The sequence below is a fragment of the Anopheles arabiensis genome, chromosome 2 (assembly GCF_016920715.1).
Source record: "Anopheles arabiensis isolate DONGOLA chromosome 2, AaraD3, whole genome shotgun sequence".
Taxonomy (NCBI): domain Eukaryota; kingdom Metazoa; phylum Arthropoda; class Insecta; order Diptera; family Culicidae; genus Anopheles; species Anopheles arabiensis.
This window is the reverse complement of record NC_053517.1, coordinates 91168081-91186725: the sequence shown is the minus strand read 5'-3', so window position 1 is coordinate 91186725 and position 18645 is coordinate 91168081. Positions and strand designations below refer to the sequence as shown.

General features: G+C 50.3%; 6 protein-coding genes across 7 annotated transcripts; 3 read left to right on the top strand and 3 right to left on the bottom strand.

Annotated features, from left to right (window-relative positions):
• Positions 1-54: 54 nt before the first annotated feature.
• LOC120895496 (calmodulin-beta-like) lies at positions 55-1081 on the top strand. Of its 2 annotated transcripts, XM_040298942.1 has the most exons (3): positions 55-175; positions 240-763; positions 967-1081. In XM_040298942.1, exon 2 carries the CDS (start codon positions 287-289, stop codon positions 737-739), a length of 453 nt encoding a protein of 150 aa, XP_040154876.1. In that variant the 5' UTR covers positions 55-175; positions 240-286; the 3' UTR covers positions 740-763; positions 967-1081. The 2 variants fall into 2 exon arrangements, with proteins under 2 accessions (XP_040154876.1, XP_040154875.1); XM_040298941.1 differs by lacking the exon at positions 967-1081 and having other exon boundaries at positions 240-830.
• Positions 776-3972, bottom strand: LOC120895495 (vacuolar protein sorting-associated protein 53 homolog). Its single transcript, XM_040298940.1, has 4 exons — positions 3025-3972; positions 2431-2941; positions 2090-2368; positions 776-2023 (listed from the first exon to the last, which is right to left on the bottom strand). Exons 1-4 carry the CDS (start codon positions 3812-3814, stop codon positions 904-906), a joined length of 2700 nt encoding a protein of 899 aa, XP_040154874.1. The 5' UTR covers positions 3815-3972; the 3' UTR covers positions 776-903.
• A 578-nt stretch (positions 3973-4550) lies between these two features.
• On the top strand, positions 4551-8029 carry LOC120894923 (valine--tRNA ligase-like). The gene is made up of 4 exons (XM_040297818.1): positions 4551-4771; positions 4842-7021; positions 7084-7731; positions 7806-8029. Exons 1-4 carry the CDS (start codon positions 4669-4671, stop codon positions 7854-7856), a joined length of 2982 nt encoding a protein of 993 aa, XP_040153752.1. The 5' UTR covers positions 4551-4668; the 3' UTR covers positions 7857-8029.
• On the bottom strand, positions 7961-9358 carry LOC120894924 (coatomer subunit epsilon). The gene is made up of 4 exons (XM_040297819.1): positions 9115-9358; positions 8766-9040; positions 8505-8670; positions 7961-8429 (listed from the first exon to the last, which is right to left on the bottom strand). The coding sequence occupies exons 1-4, from the start codon at positions 9211-9213 to the stop codon at positions 8055-8057; spliced, it is 915 nt and encodes a 304-aa protein (XP_040153753.1). The 5' UTR covers positions 9214-9358; the 3' UTR covers positions 7961-8054.
• A 1117-nt stretch (positions 9359-10475) lies between these two features.
• Positions 10476-14807, top strand: LOC120894825 (armadillo repeat-containing protein 8-like). Its single transcript, XM_040297671.1, has 9 exons — positions 10476-10499; positions 10988-11408; positions 11478-12163; positions 12234-12305; positions 12388-12615; positions 12720-12902; positions 12966-13109; positions 13191-13348; positions 13424-14807. Exons 1-9 carry the CDS (start codon positions 10476-10478, stop codon positions 13467-13469), a joined length of 1962 nt encoding a protein of 653 aa, XP_040153605.1. The 3' UTR covers positions 13470-14807.
• Positions 14808-14896: 89 nt separating this feature from the next.
• LOC120894827 (islet cell autoantigen 1) lies at positions 14897-17097 on the bottom strand. Its single transcript, XM_040297672.1, has 4 exons — positions 16857-17097; positions 16219-16736; positions 15870-16145; positions 14897-15799 (listed from the first exon to the last, which is right to left on the bottom strand). Exons 1-4 carry the CDS (start codon positions 16918-16920, stop codon positions 15149-15151), a joined length of 1509 nt encoding a protein of 502 aa, XP_040153606.1. The 5' UTR covers positions 16921-17097; the 3' UTR covers positions 14897-15148.
• Between the last annotated feature and the right edge of the window lie 1548 nt (positions 17098-18645).

Below are 18645 nucleotides of genomic sequence, written 5' to 3'. Positions count from 1 at the left end.
AAATGCTCGATTTGTCGAACGGGTGCAATTGAACGAAACTTGCGCACAGTGAAGGAAGCTGCTGGGAGCTGTTGGACAAATTGAAATTTTTTGAGGATTGTTTAAAAATATTTCCCATAAAGTTCGTTATTTCTAGTATGAAGCAGTTTATAAGCCTCTTTTTCATATTATCCAAGTAAGCATTTGCTTTTTCGATGGTCAATTCACTTTAGTGTTTTACATAACATACCGTACCGTAGGTCAAAATTTACTGTATCCAAATCTTTACGCCCCAAATTAACCCACCATGATGACCGAATCCGAACAGTCCGAAATGCAGGAGCAGCAGTTCCGGGAAATGTTTGAAATGTTCGACCGCGACGGTAGCGGTTCGATTTCGACGACCGAGCTCGGTGATCTGATGCGCGTGCTGGGACTAAACCCAACGATGGCCGAGCTGGAACAGATGGTGTACGAAGTCGACTCGGACGGCAATGGGCGCATCGAGTGGGAAGAGTTTGTGGCACTGATGAAGAACAAATCGCGCGAACCGGTCGACGAGAAGGAGCTGTACGCCGCGTTTAAAGTGTTCGACCGCAACGGGGACGGGTTTCTGTCCGTTGACGAGCTGTCCGATGTGATGCAAAACTTTGGCGAGCGGTTGACGCAGCGCGAGCTCGAGGACCTACTGGCCGAGGCCGATATTGACGGTGATGGGAGGATAAATTATGAGGAGTTTGTTTACATGCTGATGAAGTGAGCGGTTGGGGGAAAAATCAACCAGGTACAACGGTGGTGCTGTTCCATTTAAATAGACGTTTGATTATTTTATTAACGTACATCACCCTTGTTAAGCTTATGTATTTATGGGCAAATACCGAATGCGTAAGGGGAACCAAGGGAAGGTGGGGTTTCCTGGCCGCACTAGTTCGGTAACCGATTTTTGATTAAATTTTCTATCTTCTTAATTCTTCCCTTGTCCATTAGCGAGTCTCCCAGGGCCATAATACTGGAACCGGCGCCACTGATTGCGGCTGCAGCCGCTGCAATTTGCTGCGATTGCGTTGAATTCCCGCCCGACGTGGGCGGTTCGTTGCTTTGCTGCATGCTGTTGCCACTTTCGGCGCCCACCGCCTGACTGCCAGCGGTAGCCGAGGACGCCGGCGGTTGCTGCTGCAGCTGCGGGCAAGCCCGCTTGTAAGCTTCCACCAGCTGTTGCTGCTCGATCTTGCGCACATTCTTCATCTCCAGTATCTTGTGAAACTCTACCACGCTGCTTTCCGGCATCAGCTTCAGATACTGCTCGATGTAGAGCGACGCCGGATGGACGGGCTGCATCACGACCTTAATTATCATTTCCGCCTTTGCCATGCCCTTGACGACGACCTTCGTGTAGCTGGCGGGTGGTTTCCGCTGCACCTGCGACCCGATGGAGGGCAGATCCATCAGCACCGTTTTCAGGCTGTGCGTGTCGAGCAGGAGCTGCTCGCAGCCGAGGATGTTCCCACCGGATGCTGCACCACTGTTGGCGCCGCCCTCGGAAAGGCTCGAGCTGGACGCACTGGCGACCAGCGCTGCCGTGCCCGATGCGGACGACGAGCCGGACGAGGTCGGCCGCAGCCGGTACAGTGTGTTGATGTACTTGGGAATGAAGGAGTTAACGAACTTGTGGCAAAACTGCGTGTAATACTTGCGGCTGTTGGCCAGATTGTCCCGTATCACGGGGACGGTTTGCTTGAGATTCGTTATGATCTGGTTGACGAAGCCGCTCTGGTCGCCCACGTTGCTGATGCTGTGCCAGGCGATCTTGGTCATCAGCAGCAGCGACTGTTCGCAGGCCGCATCGAGATCGTGCACCAGCAGCTGGATGCAGTTGGAAATGATGCGATGGTAGACGTCCTTCTCGTCCGACAGGTCCACCTTCGCGACGTACTGCTTGTCGATCTTTTCCTTCAGCTTGTCCTCCAGCTGCTGCACGGTCTCGAGACAGTATTCGGCCGTCGCGAGAATGTAGCAAATCTTGCGCATATCTTCAGAGGAGAACCTGAAAAGGGAATCAATGTGATTACTCAGGCAGGCAAATTGAGGGAGCTAGCCCCACTGTAATTACCTTGGCGTTTCACCCTCCTTGAGGAAGTTGTGTATCACCTGGCCGGCGGCGGTGGACAGGTTTTGAAAGTCCTTCGTCAGCAGCGACATGCTGGAGCTGATCGAGGAGGTGGTCGTGTTCGGTGGCTGCGGTTTGGGAATGCGTGCCTCCAGCACCTTGGCAGCGTACTCGCGAAGATACTTCTTGAACAGCAGCACCAAATCGTACATTGGCTTTTCGTTGCTCAGCTGCATACACTGTACCATGCACTTTTTGTAGAATACGAACAAATCGGCGCAGCTGAAACGGGAAATGCGGTTCTTAAGACACGAACACAAAATTCCCTTTCATGAAGCACTTACTTCGGTAGGATGCCTGGATTGATTTCCTTCGGCACGACCATCTGCTGATTGGCCTGTGCAAACTGCTCGATCAGCGCGGTCAGCTCCCGATCGATACTGTCCGTGTAGATGTCCAGGTAGGGCTTGAAGCAGCTGCCGATCAGACTGCTGAACGAACCGCGCTCCGGCCGTACCTCCTCGCTGGTCGCCTCCACGAGCGTCGTGCCGTTGAACCGCTTGTCGAGCAGCTGCTCAAAGTTGGCCGTTTTCTGGATGGCAAACAGTAGCAGCTTCACGTCGATCTCCGTCCTTCGGCGGGCGACAATCTTTGCCAGCTCCTCGCGCGTTATCGTGCAAAACTGGACCGTGATGCGCTCGGACACTTCCCAGTCGGCCGGGAAGACGGTGCCGTACTTTTCCTCAAAGTCCAGCAAATGGCGCTTCACCCAGGCGTACCGCTTGTCGATCTTGTCCAGCCAGGCAATGTCTTGATTTTCGTGAAACAGCTGTACATACTCCTGCAGCTGCAGGTCTGCAAAGTGTGGAGCAAAAATTGTGGTGTTAGTTTTTAATGCTGATGCTCGTTTGTACCCCCCCCCCCCTCCCCTTACGTACTTATGAACCATTTTAGTATGTTCTTTTTCACCGGCTTGTCCAGCACGGACGCCACCTGGCACGCGTCCTTCAGCTGCGTCAGCGTCATCCGGTTCGCGTTGCTGTGGCTCGTCGGGGAGAAAAAGTTCTTAAAATCGTCCGTAATTTGCGTGGCCAGCTCGGACTGGATTTGCTGCACCTGGGCGGACAGTGTCTGGATCTGCGCGATCTCCGAGTACTGCTGAAAGTGCTGGTTCACCTCGATGATGGCCTGCAGCGGGTTCAGCACCTCGCCGTACTGGCGCCGCTCCGACAGACGCTTCAAATTTTCCACCCCACCCACCAGCATGTGCAGATGGTTGAGGGTTGTGATGGCATAGGTGAGGTTGTTTTTGGCCGAATCGAGCTGCTTGATGTCGCGCGTTATCTCCTTCACCGCGTCCTCGGTCTTCTCCGCCCGACTCTTGATGTCGGTGATGAGGGAGAACAGCTGCGTGAGCGACTGTTGCGCTTCCTTCAGCGCAACGCGCCCATTCTCGCCCGTGTTCACCTGGCCCCGCACCACGCTGCGGATGTTGTCGTCGATCAGGCTGATGTCGCACTCCATCTTCGCGATCACCTCGTCGATGTTGGACAGCGACTGCTCGTTCGGAAACAGCTGGTTGATGTAGTCGGTCGGATTGAAGTCGGGCTGGTCGAGCGGGTCGGAGCTCTGCAGCACCTGCTCGATGGCACGCTGCACGTCCTCGGACAGGACGATTTCGTTGATGTGATCCTTTTTCGCGTCATGCTCCTGCTCGACTAGGTTCATGTTTGGAATGTTGCTGTGGGTTTTTTTTTTTTTTTGTGGGATGTGGGGTGGGGGCGAATTTGCTGATTCTTTGCGTATCAGCAAATTCTCTGTGGTCCTGCGCCCGAGTTAAAGCTACACGTAATATCAACACACTCAGCTGTCAAAACAATATGCAACTCATAGAGCAAGGTGAATGGGTCGGCGGTGTGATCAATGCAGCAAGATTACAGGCATTCCCCGATATACGCGATTAATGCGGACCGGAGGCAATAGCGTATCTCGAATATTAGCGTAAGTTGAATTTGGAAGTTTTCAGTCAAATTGTAGCTAATTTTCGTATAATTTTGCTTGAAGTGGTAGATTTTTAGCCACGTATAATACGGACGTCACACGAAGCGTAAACTTTGGCGTAACCTGGATTTCAGCCATACAGCACTATAATCTTTCGACAGGAAGTTTACGCTCTCCCATACAATTCTAGCGTAAACTCTTTGAGTTTACGCCTCGTGTGACGTCCGTATAATATGGTCATATCGAATATGGCGCTTATCAGGGAATATCTGTAGTAGGGAAGGATTTTTTTTAAATTTTTGTCTGCAATTGTTGTGCAATGCTGGTAGATTTAAAAAATTGCATCATTAACACTAAACACGTGTTGGAAAATTACTTTTTAAAAATTTAGTATTCAGATGAAAAATAAAATAAATTGCATAATTGCATTTGTTGGTACATTGTACCACTCGGGCAGTATGGTTGTAAGTGTCAAAAAAGGTAAACACAGGACGTGTGTGTTTTGAAATGGGCCGGTCTTTGCGGCGCCGAAGCACACGATTTCGCTGGCAAATGAGATAACAATTGCGGGGCTCGGGAAAATGCTCCGTGTTTTCCGACGAAATGTGGGACCGCCACTCTGGCCCGGTGGCTGTGGTCGAACCGCAACAAGTGTTATCCTGCGACAGTACGGAACTGGAAAGGGTAAGACGGACGGAGTGGGACATCTTTTTCTACCCCCTTTTACATCACACACCGTTTTCTCGCTGAATAGAAATTGCCTCGGCATACAAACCATCGCAAGTGGAGAAATGCTGCGAATCGGGACCGATACCTCAACTGCCGAGTGCATTCAACCAGACACGCGACAACGCCCCACCGTTCAATGTGCTCCTGCCGCCACCGAACGTAACGGGAGAGCTTCACCTGGGCCACGCGCTTACCGGCGCCATACAGGATGCGTTGGTGCGGCAGGCCCGCCTGTCCGGCCGACGGACCACCTGGATCCCGGGCATGGATCACGCCGGCATCGCGACCCAGGTGGTGGTGGAAAAGCGACTGCTGAAGGAGCGAAACCTCACCCGGCACGATCTCGGAAGGGAACGCTTCCTGCAGGAGGTAATGCGGTGGAAGGTGGAAAAGGAGGACAGCATCCGGCTGGCGCTGAAGAAGCTGGGCTGCTCGATGGACTGGAGCAGGGAGTACTTCACGATGGATGCGCACCAGTCGGTCGCGGTGAAGGAAGCTTTCGTGCAGCTGTTCGACCGGGGACTGATCTATCGCGATCGCTCGCTAATCAATTGGTCCTGCACGCTCGAATCGGCCATTTCGGATGTGGAGGTGGAGAATGTGGAAATTAACGGCCCGACCGAGATAGCCGTGCCGGGGTACAGCCGTAACGTCACGTTCGGGCAAATGGTGGATATAGCGTACAAGGTGCAGGGATCGACGGAAGAGATCGTCGTGTCGACGACCCGGCCGGAAACGTTTCTGGGTGATGTAGCCGTAGCGGTGCACCCGGACGACGGGCGTTATTCGCATCTGCGCAACAAGGTCACCTTCTTGTGGCATCCGGTGAGGAAGGAGGAGATCCCGCTCATCTTTGACAACGCGGTCGATCGATCGTTCGGGACGGGAGCGGTCAAGATAACGCCCGCGCACGATCGGTTCGACTTTGAGCTGGGTCGCCGGCACCATCTGGCCACGGTCGAGGTGATCGATGAGCGGGGAAGGGTGCAGGAACATTTCGGCCCCTTCACCGGCATGCCGCGGTACGAAGCGCGTGAAGCTTTGCTGGAGTATCTGGCGAAACTGTCGCTGCTGCGTGGCATTAAGCCCCACACGATGCTGTTGCCGCTCTGCTCCCGCTCCAAGGATGTGGTGGAGCTGTTGCTTCGCCCGCAATGGTTCGTACGGTGCCGAGAAATGGCACAGCGAGCGATGGACGCGGTGCGGGAGGGCAAGCTCGAAATAGTGCCCAACACGTTCGAACGGGAGTGGTTCCGGTGGTTAGACAACTGTCACGATTGGTGCATTTCGCGGCAGCTCTGGTGGGGCCACCGTATCCCTGCGTACTGTGTCCGGTATGACGGTGCAAAGGAGCGATGGATAGCGGCACGGTCGGAGGAGGAGGCACGCGAAAAGTTTACAGCGCTGGAGCCGAACGCTGCAAAGGACGCGGTATCAATCGAGCAGGATCCGGACGTGCTGGATACGTGGTTTTCCTCCGGCTTGCTGCCATTTTCATCGACCGGATGGCCGGGAAACGTTTCACCCGCCCACTATCCGCTGCAGCTGATGGAAACTGGGCACGATATTCTGTTCTTCTGGGTCGCCCGCATGGTTATGCTGGGTCAGGAGCTGACGGGGAAGCTGCCGTTCGAAAGGGTACTACTGCATGGCATTATCTGTGACGAGTTTGGCCGAAAGATGTCCAAAAGTCTTGGCAATGTGATCAAGCCGGATCATGTCATACACGGCATTTCGTTGGAACGGTTACAGGCGGAGGCGGAAGATTCGCACCGGCAGGGTGTACTGTCCCAGGCGGAGTTGGGGAAATCGCTTGCCGGACAGCGCAAAATGTTCCCCAGCGGTATACCGGAGTGTGGTATCGATGCGTTACGGTTTACGCTGTGTTCAGCCAACGTGAAGAACCATTTCATACATTTTAACGCACAGGAAGCCCTTACCAATAAGCTATTTTTTAACAAAATTTGGCAAGCTACACGATACACATTGGCATGTGCCGAACGATTCGATGCGGGGAAAACTTTAGATCAAACAGTGGATTTACGGCAAACCGCCGATCGAATGTCGCTGATGGATCGATGGATACTGAGCCGACTCGGGAACACGGTGCAGCAATGCCGAGAGGCGTTTGCGAGTTACAACTTTCATCTGGCAACGGCGGCACTGAAAACGTTCTTTTATAGCAATTTTTGTGATGTTTATTTGGTAAGTTGGCTCGCTTGATCCGAGGGACGTTTTTCACTTATAAAATATGGTGTTTTTTTCAGGAAACGACAAAAATCAACATGAAACTGGAAAGCACTTCTGTGGCAGCGCTGCACTGTGCCGTGCTAAAATACTGCCTAACTGTTGGTTTACGCCAAATGGAACCATTCACGCCGTACCTAGCGCAAGAGCTTTTAACGCATTTATGCGCCGCGAGTTCATCCATTCCCGTGGATTTGGACCACGACGCGGCACTCGGTTGGGTGAACCCCACGCTGGAAGAAAGCATTGAGTGTGTGCTGCAAATATGCCAGCACATTAGGCAAGCGAAAAACGAATACAATCCACCGATCGTGCGCAAACACAATCCCATTCTGCACATATACGCCAAAGCGCCCAAGCTTGCTGCCGAGTTGCACGTGCTGCGCGACACAATACAGCAGCTAACGCACTGCAACGGAGTCGTACTGCATTCGGACGAACGGCTGTTCGGCAACGTGCAGTACGTAGTGAAGGGTGCCCCAACGCATGACTGTTTAATTGGAATTGTGGCCGAGTCGGGCGTAGGCGCAAATGGTGCCGGTGCCGAGGCAAGCCGAAAGATGCTGGCGAAATTGGATGCAGAGATTGAGAAGCTGCTTAAGACTATTGGAAACGAAGGGTATAAACGGTCGGCCAGCGAAAGTGTACAGAAACGGCATCGGGAAAAGGTGCGTTTGTAAGTGGAAGGTGGCCGAGGAATGCAAGTTTAATGCAGATTCTTTTCCTTTCTGTTTCCCTCTAGCTTGACCGATTGCAGCAACAGCGGGAAGAGATGCTAAAAATGGCTTCCTAAGTGTGTTTGTGTTTGATTTCTCGCAAGAGAATCCTAGTCAGAATGCTGCTACGTTTGTGTGTGGTTGGTGGTACAGAGAGACAGAGAGAACCCAGACAGTGTTATTTGTTGAAGAGGCAAAACTATTTTGCAATTAAAAAGTTTATGGAATACATTTAAACATACGCAGCACACACGGGAGAGCACACTTTCACTACCTTACGCAACTATCTCGTCGATCGGTTTGCTGTTCGACGGACCAAACTGTAGAACAAGGCGATCGAACTCGGCCTGCCGCTTGTTGTACGCCGCCACCAGGCTGCTTCCTTTGTGGTCGTCCAGTATCTGGGCCAGGTAGCGGCTGAACTGGCTGCTGCTTTTGTCCCGCTGCTGGGACAGGGCGAGCAGATTGATCAGCGTGTCGTAGTTGTTCGGGTCGCGGTTTAAGCATTCGCGCAGCACCTGCTCCGCATCGTCGTACTTCTGCTGGCCGATGTAGCACACGGCCTGCCCGTTCAGCAGCAGCAGCGTGGGCGAAAACTTGTCGCACAGATCTTGGAAGATGAAGAAGGCATCCTGCAGCTTTTCACCGCCCTGCAAGTAAGGGGCAACAAACAGTTTTACCCATGAGCCGGTTGGTGCAACACGTGCTACTAGTGCGATACTTACGATTTGAATATTCAGCCATGCTTGGGACAGCTGCGTAAGGGTGGCATCGTCGTCCTTTTCCTGCATCGTGGTTGCGACCTGCTTCGCTAGATCTACACGGGACATTTTCAGCAAACAGTGCATGTGCAGGGACAGACACTCTAGGTTGAAGTTTCCCACCAGAACCCTGCGGAGAAGGAGCAGACAGAGAGAGAGAGAGAGAGAGAGAGAGAGAGAGAGTAAAGAGATTGGCGAGATGGTGCGAAAGATGTCTGCACTTACTTCATAGCCGTTTCGTAGGTTTCCTCGTTGCAGTAAATGATAGCGCCGACGATAATCCACACCACGTGCAGCTCGTTGATGTCGCCCTGGAATTTTTCATCAAAGATCGACACGATCGCTTCCTTCCGCGCGCTGTTGGACATGTACTCGGCCAGGTAGCGCAGGGCAAGGAGTGGCGTGTCGTTTGACGATTTGATTTCGTCCAGCACCACGCGGTACTTGTGCTGCGCGATGTACGACCGGTACATGAAGATGTCCTTCTCCAGTGAGGGTTTCTGCAATGATGCAATGGGGTTTTAGTATCACAGCTAGGAACGGAGGGAGTGTGTGCATGTTTTGATGTACGTACGGATATTTTGTTACACTCATTGATGCACGTCTGGTAGTTGCCGATGTAGAATGCGTTCTCTACATCGATCAGCTCAGACACTTCGTTGTTTCGGTTCATGGTGCGTGCGATATAGATTGGAGGAAGTTTGGAAATCTTTAAACGGGCCGGGAATGTTGATATTTGGTTCCAAAATTTTGGAAGTTCCGAACACTTTCTGTGGTTGAAAATGACGTGGAATGGTATGAGTACGGAAAAATCGGTTGGATCATGCGGAATGTTGTGACAGCTCGTGCTGGAATCAAAACAAACGTTTGACAGTCATGTTCACGTGCAGCGTTTCAAACGCAACGGAAAGGAATGCGAACGGTTTCATCGGAAATTAATTTTACGGTTTATTTAAAGCATGTTTTTGGTCTTTCTTCAAAATAAATTGAAAATGATCGATAATTGGAGCTCGAATGATGTGATAATATCAAACTCGTTTTAATATTTAACATCCAAACTTCTCAAGCGCCACAGATTAAGCTTCAATGACTGGAAAATCAAATATCCATAGAATATAAATAAATCTCCTTAACTTCACTGGTTTGCTTAATAGATGGCGTATTACAACTCATCATTACATTGCTGTCATTTTCTTGCAATGTGTTTCGCCTTGCTTCATCTAATCATGGCACGAAGTCTTTTTAGATTCCTCTTGGGCTGTGAGCTTTAGTGGTCGTTAGTGGTGTTGTGGCACTTGGGTTGGGTTGTCAGTATAATTCAACAATATCAAACATTACCATTAATATTATTACGATTTATTTAAAAAAAAGTCATACGTATAATTTTATTTAAAACACCAATACTGTTTGTGCTGTTCTAAAAATTATGATTTTGCTTTTAGAATTGCGATTAATGAAGAAAGCGGCACGGTTTTTTGTCTTCAAAATTAATCAAAAGGTTGCAATTTGTGTTAAAATAATGATAGCATGTGCGATTCGAATTGCACAAATTGTTTCGAAAAAGCTCGCAAGCAAAGGTGCATCCAACGGATGTCAAGTCGAGCTCAAAAAATGGTGCTCCAAACTCGCACTGACCCAACCTGAAATATATCTCGCCGCCCACCTCCAACTCTTCCCAACCCCTCCCGTACACTCGTACGTTGTGTCGGCTGTCAAACGTGAAATGTGAAAAATCAAACTGCGTGTGTTTTGGATTTCTTTTCCCTCCGTACAGGCCCGTGTGTAATCAAATAGTTTGCAAAAGTTGCCGCCGCCCTTCTTGTTTGGTTCGGCTCCCGTTTCGCCGCTAGCTACCCGGAATTTCGGTTCACGCACGGTGTTGCAATCCCGCCAGCCCGCCCCGCCGAGGTCCAGCGCGCTCAGCTACAACACAGAATGGAGCCGTTCACCTGCTTCATGGTAAGAAGGGGTAGGGGCCCCGTACATTTCGCGGTTCCGGTGTGTGTGTATGTGTGTGTTTTTGGTGCGTAATTTGTGCCTTGCGGGCGCTTTGGCCACGGTTCCCGCCCGCGTTACGTGTCCGGTATTGTCCAATCCAATCCACCAGCGGGTCGAGTGATTGCGCGGTAGTTGTGGCCGGGCAGGCGCGGGTTGAAATGTTTCATCTCGATCTTGTTTGGAACACCGTGTGTGTATGTGTGGGTGGGTGGGGGTGCAAGGCTACCCAGAGGTGCAGTGCAGCGGGCATGACAAAAACATAGTGCACTTTGATTGGTATTTTTTATAACCTCAACCTAGAGCCATAAACAAACGCGCCACCCTTGATTGTTAGCTTTTCACCGAACTACCCCCGGTGCGGGGCTTTGTGTGTGTGTCTGTGCAGGCAGCTGTAACAATCTTTGCTTTTTCGTTTGCTCTCCCCCCTACTCTCAACCGATCAACCACAGGACGTGGAAAACTCCCGCTCCTACATCGACGAGCTGTACTCGGAGGAAAACTGCAAATGCCAGGAAGCGATCGTCTGCCTGAAGAACGCCGTCATCGGCTCGAACAAAAAGAAGGGCTCGATCATATCACAGGGCATCGTGCCGCGGCTGATTGCGCTGCTGTGCAATGCCGGCAAGCCGCTGCAGCTGCGCATCGACGCCGGCATCGTGCTGGGCTCGCTGGCCAAGGGCACCGAGTCGCAGGTCCACTCGCTGATGCGCTTCAACATCGTCGAGGTGCTGATAACGATCATCTTCGACCCGAGCACGAACGAGCGGCTGATGGAGGCGTGTCTCGGGGCGCTACAGACGATCGTGCAGTATCCGTTCGCGCCGCTCGATCTACTCCACTCGGACATTAACAACATCAAGCGTTTGATACGTGAGTATCCCAAAGGCCCTGGGCCCGCGGATATTGTGAATCAAAGCTCTAATCTCAAACCGTTTCCAGAAATCGCCTCACCCCGCAGCAGCTTCGCCTGCCAGATGTACGTGGTCAACATCTTCGTTCCTCTCTGCCACTCCTCGCACCAGCAGAAGAGCCTGTGCCAGGCGGAGGTGATACCGTTCCTTGCCCGGCTCATGATCTGCGACAACACCACGCTGCAAGTACCTGCACTGAAATGCTTGGCCGCGATGTGCTTCACCAACAAATCCGTCTCGAACATCGTGCACGCGACGTACCACGCGGACCGGTCGATACTGGACATACTGACCGCGCTGCTGTCGCGGACGCGCGACGTCCAGGTGCAGCTGTCGGCCAGCCGGTGCCTCACCTACCTGCACCGGGCCGGTTCGCTGCCGGCCGAGGACTACCGGATCGTGTACAAAACGCTGCCCTGCCTGGCCCGCCTCTGCTCGGACGAGTTCGAGGAGGATACGCGCGCGACGGCGGCCGAAACGCTCGCCTACCTGGCGGAGATCGATTCCGAGCTGCAGCGGCTGGCCGCGATCAGCAACCATCTGATAGTGTCGCTCGCCAATCTGGTCAAGTGCCCGTCGGTGCTGTCGCGGCAGGGTGCATTCCGCTGCTTCGCGTCGCTCGCGGCCAACGACGAGGAAATCCGGAAGCGCATCATCGAGATGGACGGGCTGATGGAGGAGGTGCTAAGCGGACTGAAGGACGGCTGTGCGGAGGTATGCGCGAATAGTGTGGAAATAATGGAAAACCGGTCAGTGCAGTGCTAATGCGTGTGTCTCGTTTCAGGTGCGACTATCCGCGGTACGGTGTCTTCACTCACTGTCGCGCTCGGTGCAACTACTGAGAACCACTTTTCAGGTGAGCTATACACACACACACACGGGTTGCGGGTGCTTTGTAAGCGGTGTAAAACGAGCTTGGTCGCTTTATCTTGTTGCAGGATCACTCGGTATGGCGCCCGCTGATGGATTTGCTGTCCGGCGAACCGTCGCTGGAGCTGCAAACTGTCGTCACGTCGACGATCTGTAACCTACTACTAGAATTCTCACCTGCCAAGGAACCGATGCTCGAATCCGGCGCCGTCGAGATGCTCTGCGAGCTAACGAAACATCCCGACCCGGCGCTCCGGCTGAACGGCAGCTGGGCATTGATGAACATGGCGTTTCAGGTCAGTGCTGGGGCTCCGAGCCGAATGGCCGAAACGGTGTACTGTGTGCTCTGTGTGCGCATCGTTTTGTACACGCTTTTCGTTCGTCTTTTATCCCCGAACAGGCCGAACAGCACGTGAAAACAAAGATAATCAACACACTAGGAACGGATAGGATATTTCAATTGCTTGGCGATAGGGACGAGCGCGTGATCATGAAAACGCTGGGACTGTTGCGCAATCTGCTGAGCAATACGCTCCACATCGAAACGATCATGTCGGAACACTCGAGTGAAGTTTTGCGAGCGGTAAGTGTGTGAAATGGAAAAAAAATTGCCTTTTAATCATGAACAATGGTCCTTTTTTGTTAGGTGAGTCTCGTGCTGGACGATCCGCATCCGCCGGAGGTAAAGGAGCAGGCGATAATCATCATAGGCAACATAACGGCCGGCGCACGGGACGAGGATTATGTGCTGCAGGATGAAAAGATTGTCAAAAAGATTAGGGATTTTTTGGTAAGCCATATTGAGCGTCCGGGTATGCCTAGTATCAAGCCGTTTTAAACAATCTTCCTTTGCCTGTCCGTGCTTGTGCAGGTCGCCAACGACAATAAACTACAGATGGGCGCGGTGTTTGTGGTACGGAATCTGCTAGAGAAGAGCGGCCGACAGCAGATACTGCGGCAGTGGGGTTTTCTGGAAAATCTCGAACAGCTGCTACGCATGACACCGCAACACTCGCAGTTCTATGAGGAGTACGTATGGATAATGGGATTAAGTATAAGCTAATCGTGTCTAACGTTCTCTCTCTCTCTTCTTTCCCCAAACAGCATACGGGATGAAATTTTAAGGTTTGAATACTCAGAAGACCATTGAAGAAAACCTTTTTGTTGTTATTGTTTTGTTACTATTAGTTTCTCCTTCCTGTTGTTTCCGGTCAAAGCTCCTGAGTTGTCTTTGTATGTGCCCATCGGACCGGACGGGGCTTGTGTTTCCCGTTCTTTCCGTGTATGTGTGTGTTTTGTTCCCATCTGTTCTCTCTTAATCACTCTCCCTTAATAGTTTCATCTGCTCGGTGGTGTAACAAATGCGCAAAATGTGATGAAATTTAATTTCTCCATGTTAGTGCGCACTTTTACTGCTTTCCCGCCATTTTACACATACTACTGAAGGCAGATACAGTTTTAGCTACCGCTGGATAATAGATTTCTAGTATCTCTTGATGGATCGAAGCTCTAGGAAACACCTTTACCTACACTTACACAAACCTTGCGTACCGGAAAAAAAGATATTTGTGTCACAGCGGAAGATCGAAGACAAATCAAATGCTAACGATTTTTTTAAATGTTTCTAGCGGAAGCTCTACGAAGAAAAGCTTGTAAATATTTCCCGAGATATTCTTCAAGAAGCGTCGAAAGTGGAATGAACAAACAAACAAACAAAAACAAAAAACCATGTCGAAATTAGAGAAATGTAAAACATCTTCCCCGCACTCGAAACCAGGTTCGCTACACGCGGTCTGGTTTGTCGCAGAGCGCTTGTTAAGTTTACTCTAATTTTATTAATTTATTTAGGAAACGATTTCAAAAACAAAATTAACCAACCAGCACGGACAAACTTACCATTGAAATCCAGTGAAATGTTCCACCAGTGTACATTGAAAAGAAAAGCGATGGCAAAAGGGAAACAAAACACATTTGCATTTCTTCACCAGAGAGATTACATTCATTCATCCACCTTTTTTTGTTATCAGAACACGTAAAAGATCGCCAAGTCGCGCGAAGAGAGCGGTCAAGAGTCAAGAGCAAACGTCGCATTTTTAATGCGGTTTACCATTTTTCTTTCCATAACCAGAGAATTGTATAGAATGCTAAAAAAGCAAAAGCAAAAACAAAAACAAAAATCTTTCTCCACTTCCGGTACTTTACCCGGTAACTTCCGAAACACGAAACGATGATGATATGTGTATCTGTAAACGGAATGTGAATGTGATCGTTGTTTTGTTTTTATTGTTGTAGCAGCAGGGAAACAAATATGCCCCATTCTTCCCCCTCCGTCGTATATTGATGCGAACATTGTGAATGTGGCAACAAAACGTATATGAGGGGAAGCATGTGCTGAGATGAGGAAAGGAGAAGCGACACGCAAACAAGAGAAAAGAAGAGAAAAGCAGAGATACATAATAAAACGGTTGAAAACATACGGACAAACTGATGTACGCGGCAGAACACAGCAGATGTGAATCACGCTCCGAAAAAGCATTGAGAATTGGAAAAAAATGTCCGTTCCCTTTTTGGAAGTGGTTTTTTGTATGTAAGTAGACACTTGGATGTGGCTTTTTTTTATTTATCCTTCAGAGTACAAAGTACACAGTGGTAGTAGTAATCCAAAAAAATGCACGACCGAAAACACCGAACGGAAGGGGTACACACACTCCCATCACGATAACGACACGAAAGCAAAACAACTTCAAAAACAAATACCGGATAGTGACCGGATAGACTTCGAGTAGTGAAATTAAGCGCGTGGAAATTAATTCGCACCAAGCCTGGCTCTCAAGCAGCCATGCTGTTGTTTGGTGCATCCGTTTTCGACGGGATCGCATCCGGATTGGAGAGTGGATCCAGTTCGGCAAACAGCTGATACCATCCGCTGAGATCTTTGCCGGTCGTCTTGCTGCTGCTGCTGCCACTAGTCGGCTTACCCTGTTTCGCGGTACCGGCACTAGCATCGGAACTATTCCCTGCCGTGGTGGTGCTACCTTGCTTCGAGAACGATTGCAACAAGCTGCTAAAGATATCCGTTGCCTTTTCGGACGATTTGCTGCTGGCACTGTTCGCTGTCGGCTGCTCAGCATCGCTAGCCTGCAGTGCCTGCAGTGGATCACCGTGGTCCGGCGGCAGACTGGCGGAAAAGTCGAACGCACCATCGTCGGTAAGTATGCAGTTCGTTAGCAGCGCTGAAGGCAAAAACGGTGCCGGTGCCGACATAAAGTCCGAAAACTCATCATCCAAGCTTAGGCCGAGCAGATCCGCCCCGGCAGCGTCCTGCGCTGGTTTAGTAGCAGCGGAGCCGCTCGGACTAAGATCGGGGACGCCCGACAGAAGGGCGTCGATTTCGAGTGTTACGTCTTGCAGGACGTTTTCTTTGCCAGTTGGTGGCTCCATAATGCCCTTCAAGCTCCCCACATCGTCCTTATAGTCGTCCTTAAAAGAGTTGAAACCAGTGATCGGATTATGGTGAGGGTAATGAAGCGTGATCAACGTTTGAAATTACCTTGAAGAAAAGCATCTGATCGTCATCGGCGGGCTTGTGGTCGTCGGAACGGCACTCGAGCGGCTCCCCTGGAGCGCCCTCTTTCTCTTCCTCGTTCGGGTTGGCCTGCGTCAATTCCTTCAGTATGGAGAAGCTATAGTGTGGGTCTTTCGCCAAACTCTTCAGCGTGTTCTTGTACGTTTCGTCCGTCTTCTTGGCGAACTGCAGGATGGCATTCTGGTATCCGACGAGGGCGTGCGAGAACATATTGCACCGGGCGGCGGCCAACAGGTCAATCTGCAAAGAGATGGGAGAGTGGATTTGTTAAATTATCATCTGATAATGCACTCCCCACCACTCCTGATGCTACCTTCTCCAAACAGTCCAGCGTATACTTGTCGAACTTGGTCTTGGCCGACTTCACGTGGCGCTGCGCTTTGCGGAACTTTTCCAACCCCCGGCCGGTGTCGGGATCGAGCTGAGCGCTGACAGACTTCATCCAGCTGAGCGCCGCCCGATACTCGGTACGCTCCCGCTCCATCTGCTGTATCGTGTGGTGCGTGTCCGCAATCGCACGCCCCTTGAACGTGTGCACGTCGTGGTGGAGGCGCAACAGCGGCACTCGTATCGCGATCCGCTGCTGGCCACAGTACGAGATCGCCTTCCCGGTGGTGGACATCATCTTGCCGGTGGTGGGGCTTTCCTTGCTTACCTCGCGCAAAAACTTGCCGAGCGAGTTCTCCTCCTGCGCCAGTATGCACACCCGCTCCTGGTACTGGTCGATAATGCGGTACAGCTTGCTGCAGCTGTCGGCCACCGACCGGAAGAGCTCTATCTTCGAATCCAGCTCCCCATCGGAAGCGACAATGTTTTCATCCTCTTTGGTGCCTGGCAGGATCGATTGTGGGGGAAGGAAAAAGAGTCAGACGAAAACGCCTATTAATAACGCCAAACAGGGCAACGCAGCGATGAGTCACGTTTGAAATTGAACTACTTTCGCCACCGCACCTAACTTCCTTTGTACAGCCTTTTTTGTCACCCAAAATTGGTGCTGAAACTCGGACTTTAACATTGTAACGTGTGCTGTGCCTGGGTGTCCGGGGTCCCGCTTTTGCCAGCTCGAAATCCACTCGGTTCGCCTCCGTTTGCGTGCCTCGCGAGAAAGCTGTTTGGAAACGTTTGTTTAAGGATGACAGTATGGTTTTATTTTCATTTTTCCTTTCCCTCGGAGATATCGATTTTTCACAGCGCCACAATGCAATAGCGCTGACAGGTTGAAAGCTGAAGGCTCCCTCCCCTGTTCTGTGCAAGCGACGTCGTTGTTTGATAAGGAGAAAGTATTGCGTGTGCGCAAATGTAGTGTACGTTTTCAATGGGATTTGAATTTGGCACGTTGTTGTGGAAGCACGTGGCGTTGACAGTTTCAATTACTAAGATAGGATTTAGAGTGAAATGTATACGTGCTATTTAAAATTAGACATGTTGGTCATATCATGTGTCATCGTCAGGAATAGTCTGAATAATGAGTATTTTTTGGTATGAAATCAATGAGCTCTACTGCTAAATGTATCGTTCCGAAATGAAAATTATAAAATACTTCGTTTTTTTTTAGCTTTTATGACTGAGGTACACCAAAGTTAGCTTGTAGATGCTGTGATAGGCTCTAGTATTAGTGAAAAGATGTCCATTTAACAGTTTAGGTTTTGCTGGTTTTGTAAATGATTGACGAAATGGGAATGTAATGATGGCTGATTGGAATCTTATACGGTTCTGATAGGAACGCTGGTCAGTTTGTTCAATCTTGGCTACATGGTGGGATGTGCTTGAATGGTATACCGTCTGGCTCAGATTTAACGTGGCTTTCGTAGTCCAGAGTTGGCTCCGGAATTTGAATTGGCTCTGGAATCGAAATCGGCTTCGGAATCGGAATTGGCTCCGAAATCAGAATCGGCTCAGAGTGGGTTTCGGCATCTTCATGAGAATAGGCGTTTGGGTCCTATGCTGAAAGCCACAAAGAATCCAAATTTACTTGTAAACGCGATCCATTCTCATAGAGATTCTGGTATTGATCTCGCTTCTGAAACTTCTGATTCCAATTCCAGAACTGATTCTGAATCCGTATGCGGAACTGATTGAGATTCCTGGGTCGATTCCGGGGCTGATTCTAATTCCAGAATTGATTCCGGAATCATCGCTGGAACCGAATTCGATTCCAGAATTGAAATCAGCTCGGGAATCGATTCCCAATACGCCATCAATATGGAATCAGAATCAAGTAGTTCCGATTCCGAGCTCCCACCACTAGCCAGCGACAACAGCTTAGAGCTGAGTGCCATCATGTTGACTGCCAGTCGGTCTTTAAAGTCCTTTTAGGCCGTCGGCCCAGACAGAGGATAGAAGGGGCTGCAGCAAGGACTGTGTAGGAACGAGGTCAAATATTAGCCAAAATCGGTTGGGCCATCTTGGATGCCATTTGACAGCGAAGAGCTCTTGAAAATTCATCATACCCTCAAACATTTATTATTACTAGAGGCATATATACTTTTCCTGTAAAATTTGTGAACTAATAAATAATTTTCTTGCCTTTATCAGCCCGATTCATCATAAAAATCCTTATTAAAATTTGAATCGAAAAGGGCTTTCAGATGTCAAAGTGCTGTAACGAACTTTTGGCTACTTGTCAAATCGTTCTACATTACTTGACCTCGTTCCTACACAGTCCATGGGACCGCAGTAGACGCGTATAGGTCGCCATTAAGGCCTGAATAACGGATAGTCAGAAGAATGTGCGAAATCA

Excerpts from the sequence above, each read along its gene's own strand:
- LOC120895495 (XM_040298940.1), bottom strand. The coding sequence starts at position 3,814 with ATGAACCTAGTCGAGCAGGAGCATGACGCGAAAAAGGATCACATCAAC. Across the intron at positions 2,369-2,430 it reads AATCCAGGCATCCTACCGAA|CTGCGCCGATTTGTTCGTAT; the intron begins GTAAGTGCTTCA and ends TTCCCGTTTCAG. Across the intron at positions 2,024-2,089 it reads AAGGAGGGTGAAACGCCAAG|GTTCTCCTCTGAAGATATGC; the intron begins GTAATTACAGTG and ends TTCCCTTTTCAG.
- LOC120895496 (XM_040298942.1), top strand. The coding sequence starts at position 287 with ATGATGACCGAATCCGAACAGTCCGAAATGCAGGAGCAGCAGTTCCGG.
- LOC120894825 (XM_040297671.1), top strand. The coding sequence starts at position 10,476 with ATGGAGCCGTTCACCTGCTTCATG. Across the intron at positions 12,903-12,965 it reads CGAGTGAAGTTTTGCGAGCG|GTGAGTCTCGTGCTGGACGA; the intron begins GTAAGTGTGTGA and ends CTTTTTTGTTAG. Across the intron at positions 13,110-13,190 it reads AAAAGATTAGGGATTTTTTG|GTCGCCAACGACAATAAACT; the intron begins GTAAGCCATATT and ends GTGCTTGTGCAG.
- LOC120894924 (XM_040297819.1), bottom strand. The coding sequence starts at position 9,213 with ATGAACCGAAACAACGAAGTGTCTGAGCTGATCGATGTAGAGAACGCA. Across the intron at positions 8,671-8,765 it reads ACCTACGAAACGGCTATGAA|GGTTCTGGTGGGAAACTTCA; the intron begins GTAAGTGCAGAC and ends CCTTCTCCGCAG. Across the intron at positions 8,430-8,504 it reads CATGGCTGAATATTCAAATC|GGCGGTGAAAAGCTGCAGGA; the intron begins GTAAGTATCGCA and ends CCTTACTTGCAG.
- LOC120894827 (XM_040297672.1), bottom strand. The coding sequence starts at position 16,920 with ATGTTAAAGTCCGAGTTTCAGCACCAATTTTGGGTGACAAAAAAGGCT. Across the intron at positions 16,737-16,856 it reads GGCTGTACAAAGGAAGTTAG|GCACCAAAGAGGATGAAAAC; the intron begins GTGCGGTGGCGA and ends CGATCCTGCCAG. Across the intron at positions 16,146-16,218 it reads CGCTGGACTGTTTGGAGAAG|ATTGACCTGTTGGCCGCCGC; the intron begins GTAGCATCAGGA and ends ATCTCTTTGCAG.
- LOC120894923 (XM_040297818.1), top strand. The coding sequence starts at position 4,669 with ATGCTCCGTGTTTTCCGACGAAATGTGGGACCGCCACTCTGGCCCGGT. Across the intron at positions 4,772-4,841 it reads ACAGTACGGAACTGGAAAGG|AAATTGCCTCGGCATACAAA; the intron begins GTAAGACGGACG and ends CTCGCTGAATAG. Across the intron at positions 7,022-7,083 it reads ATTTTTGTGATGTTTATTTG|GAAACGACAAAAATCAACAT; the intron begins GTAAGTTGGCTC and ends TGTTTTTTTCAG.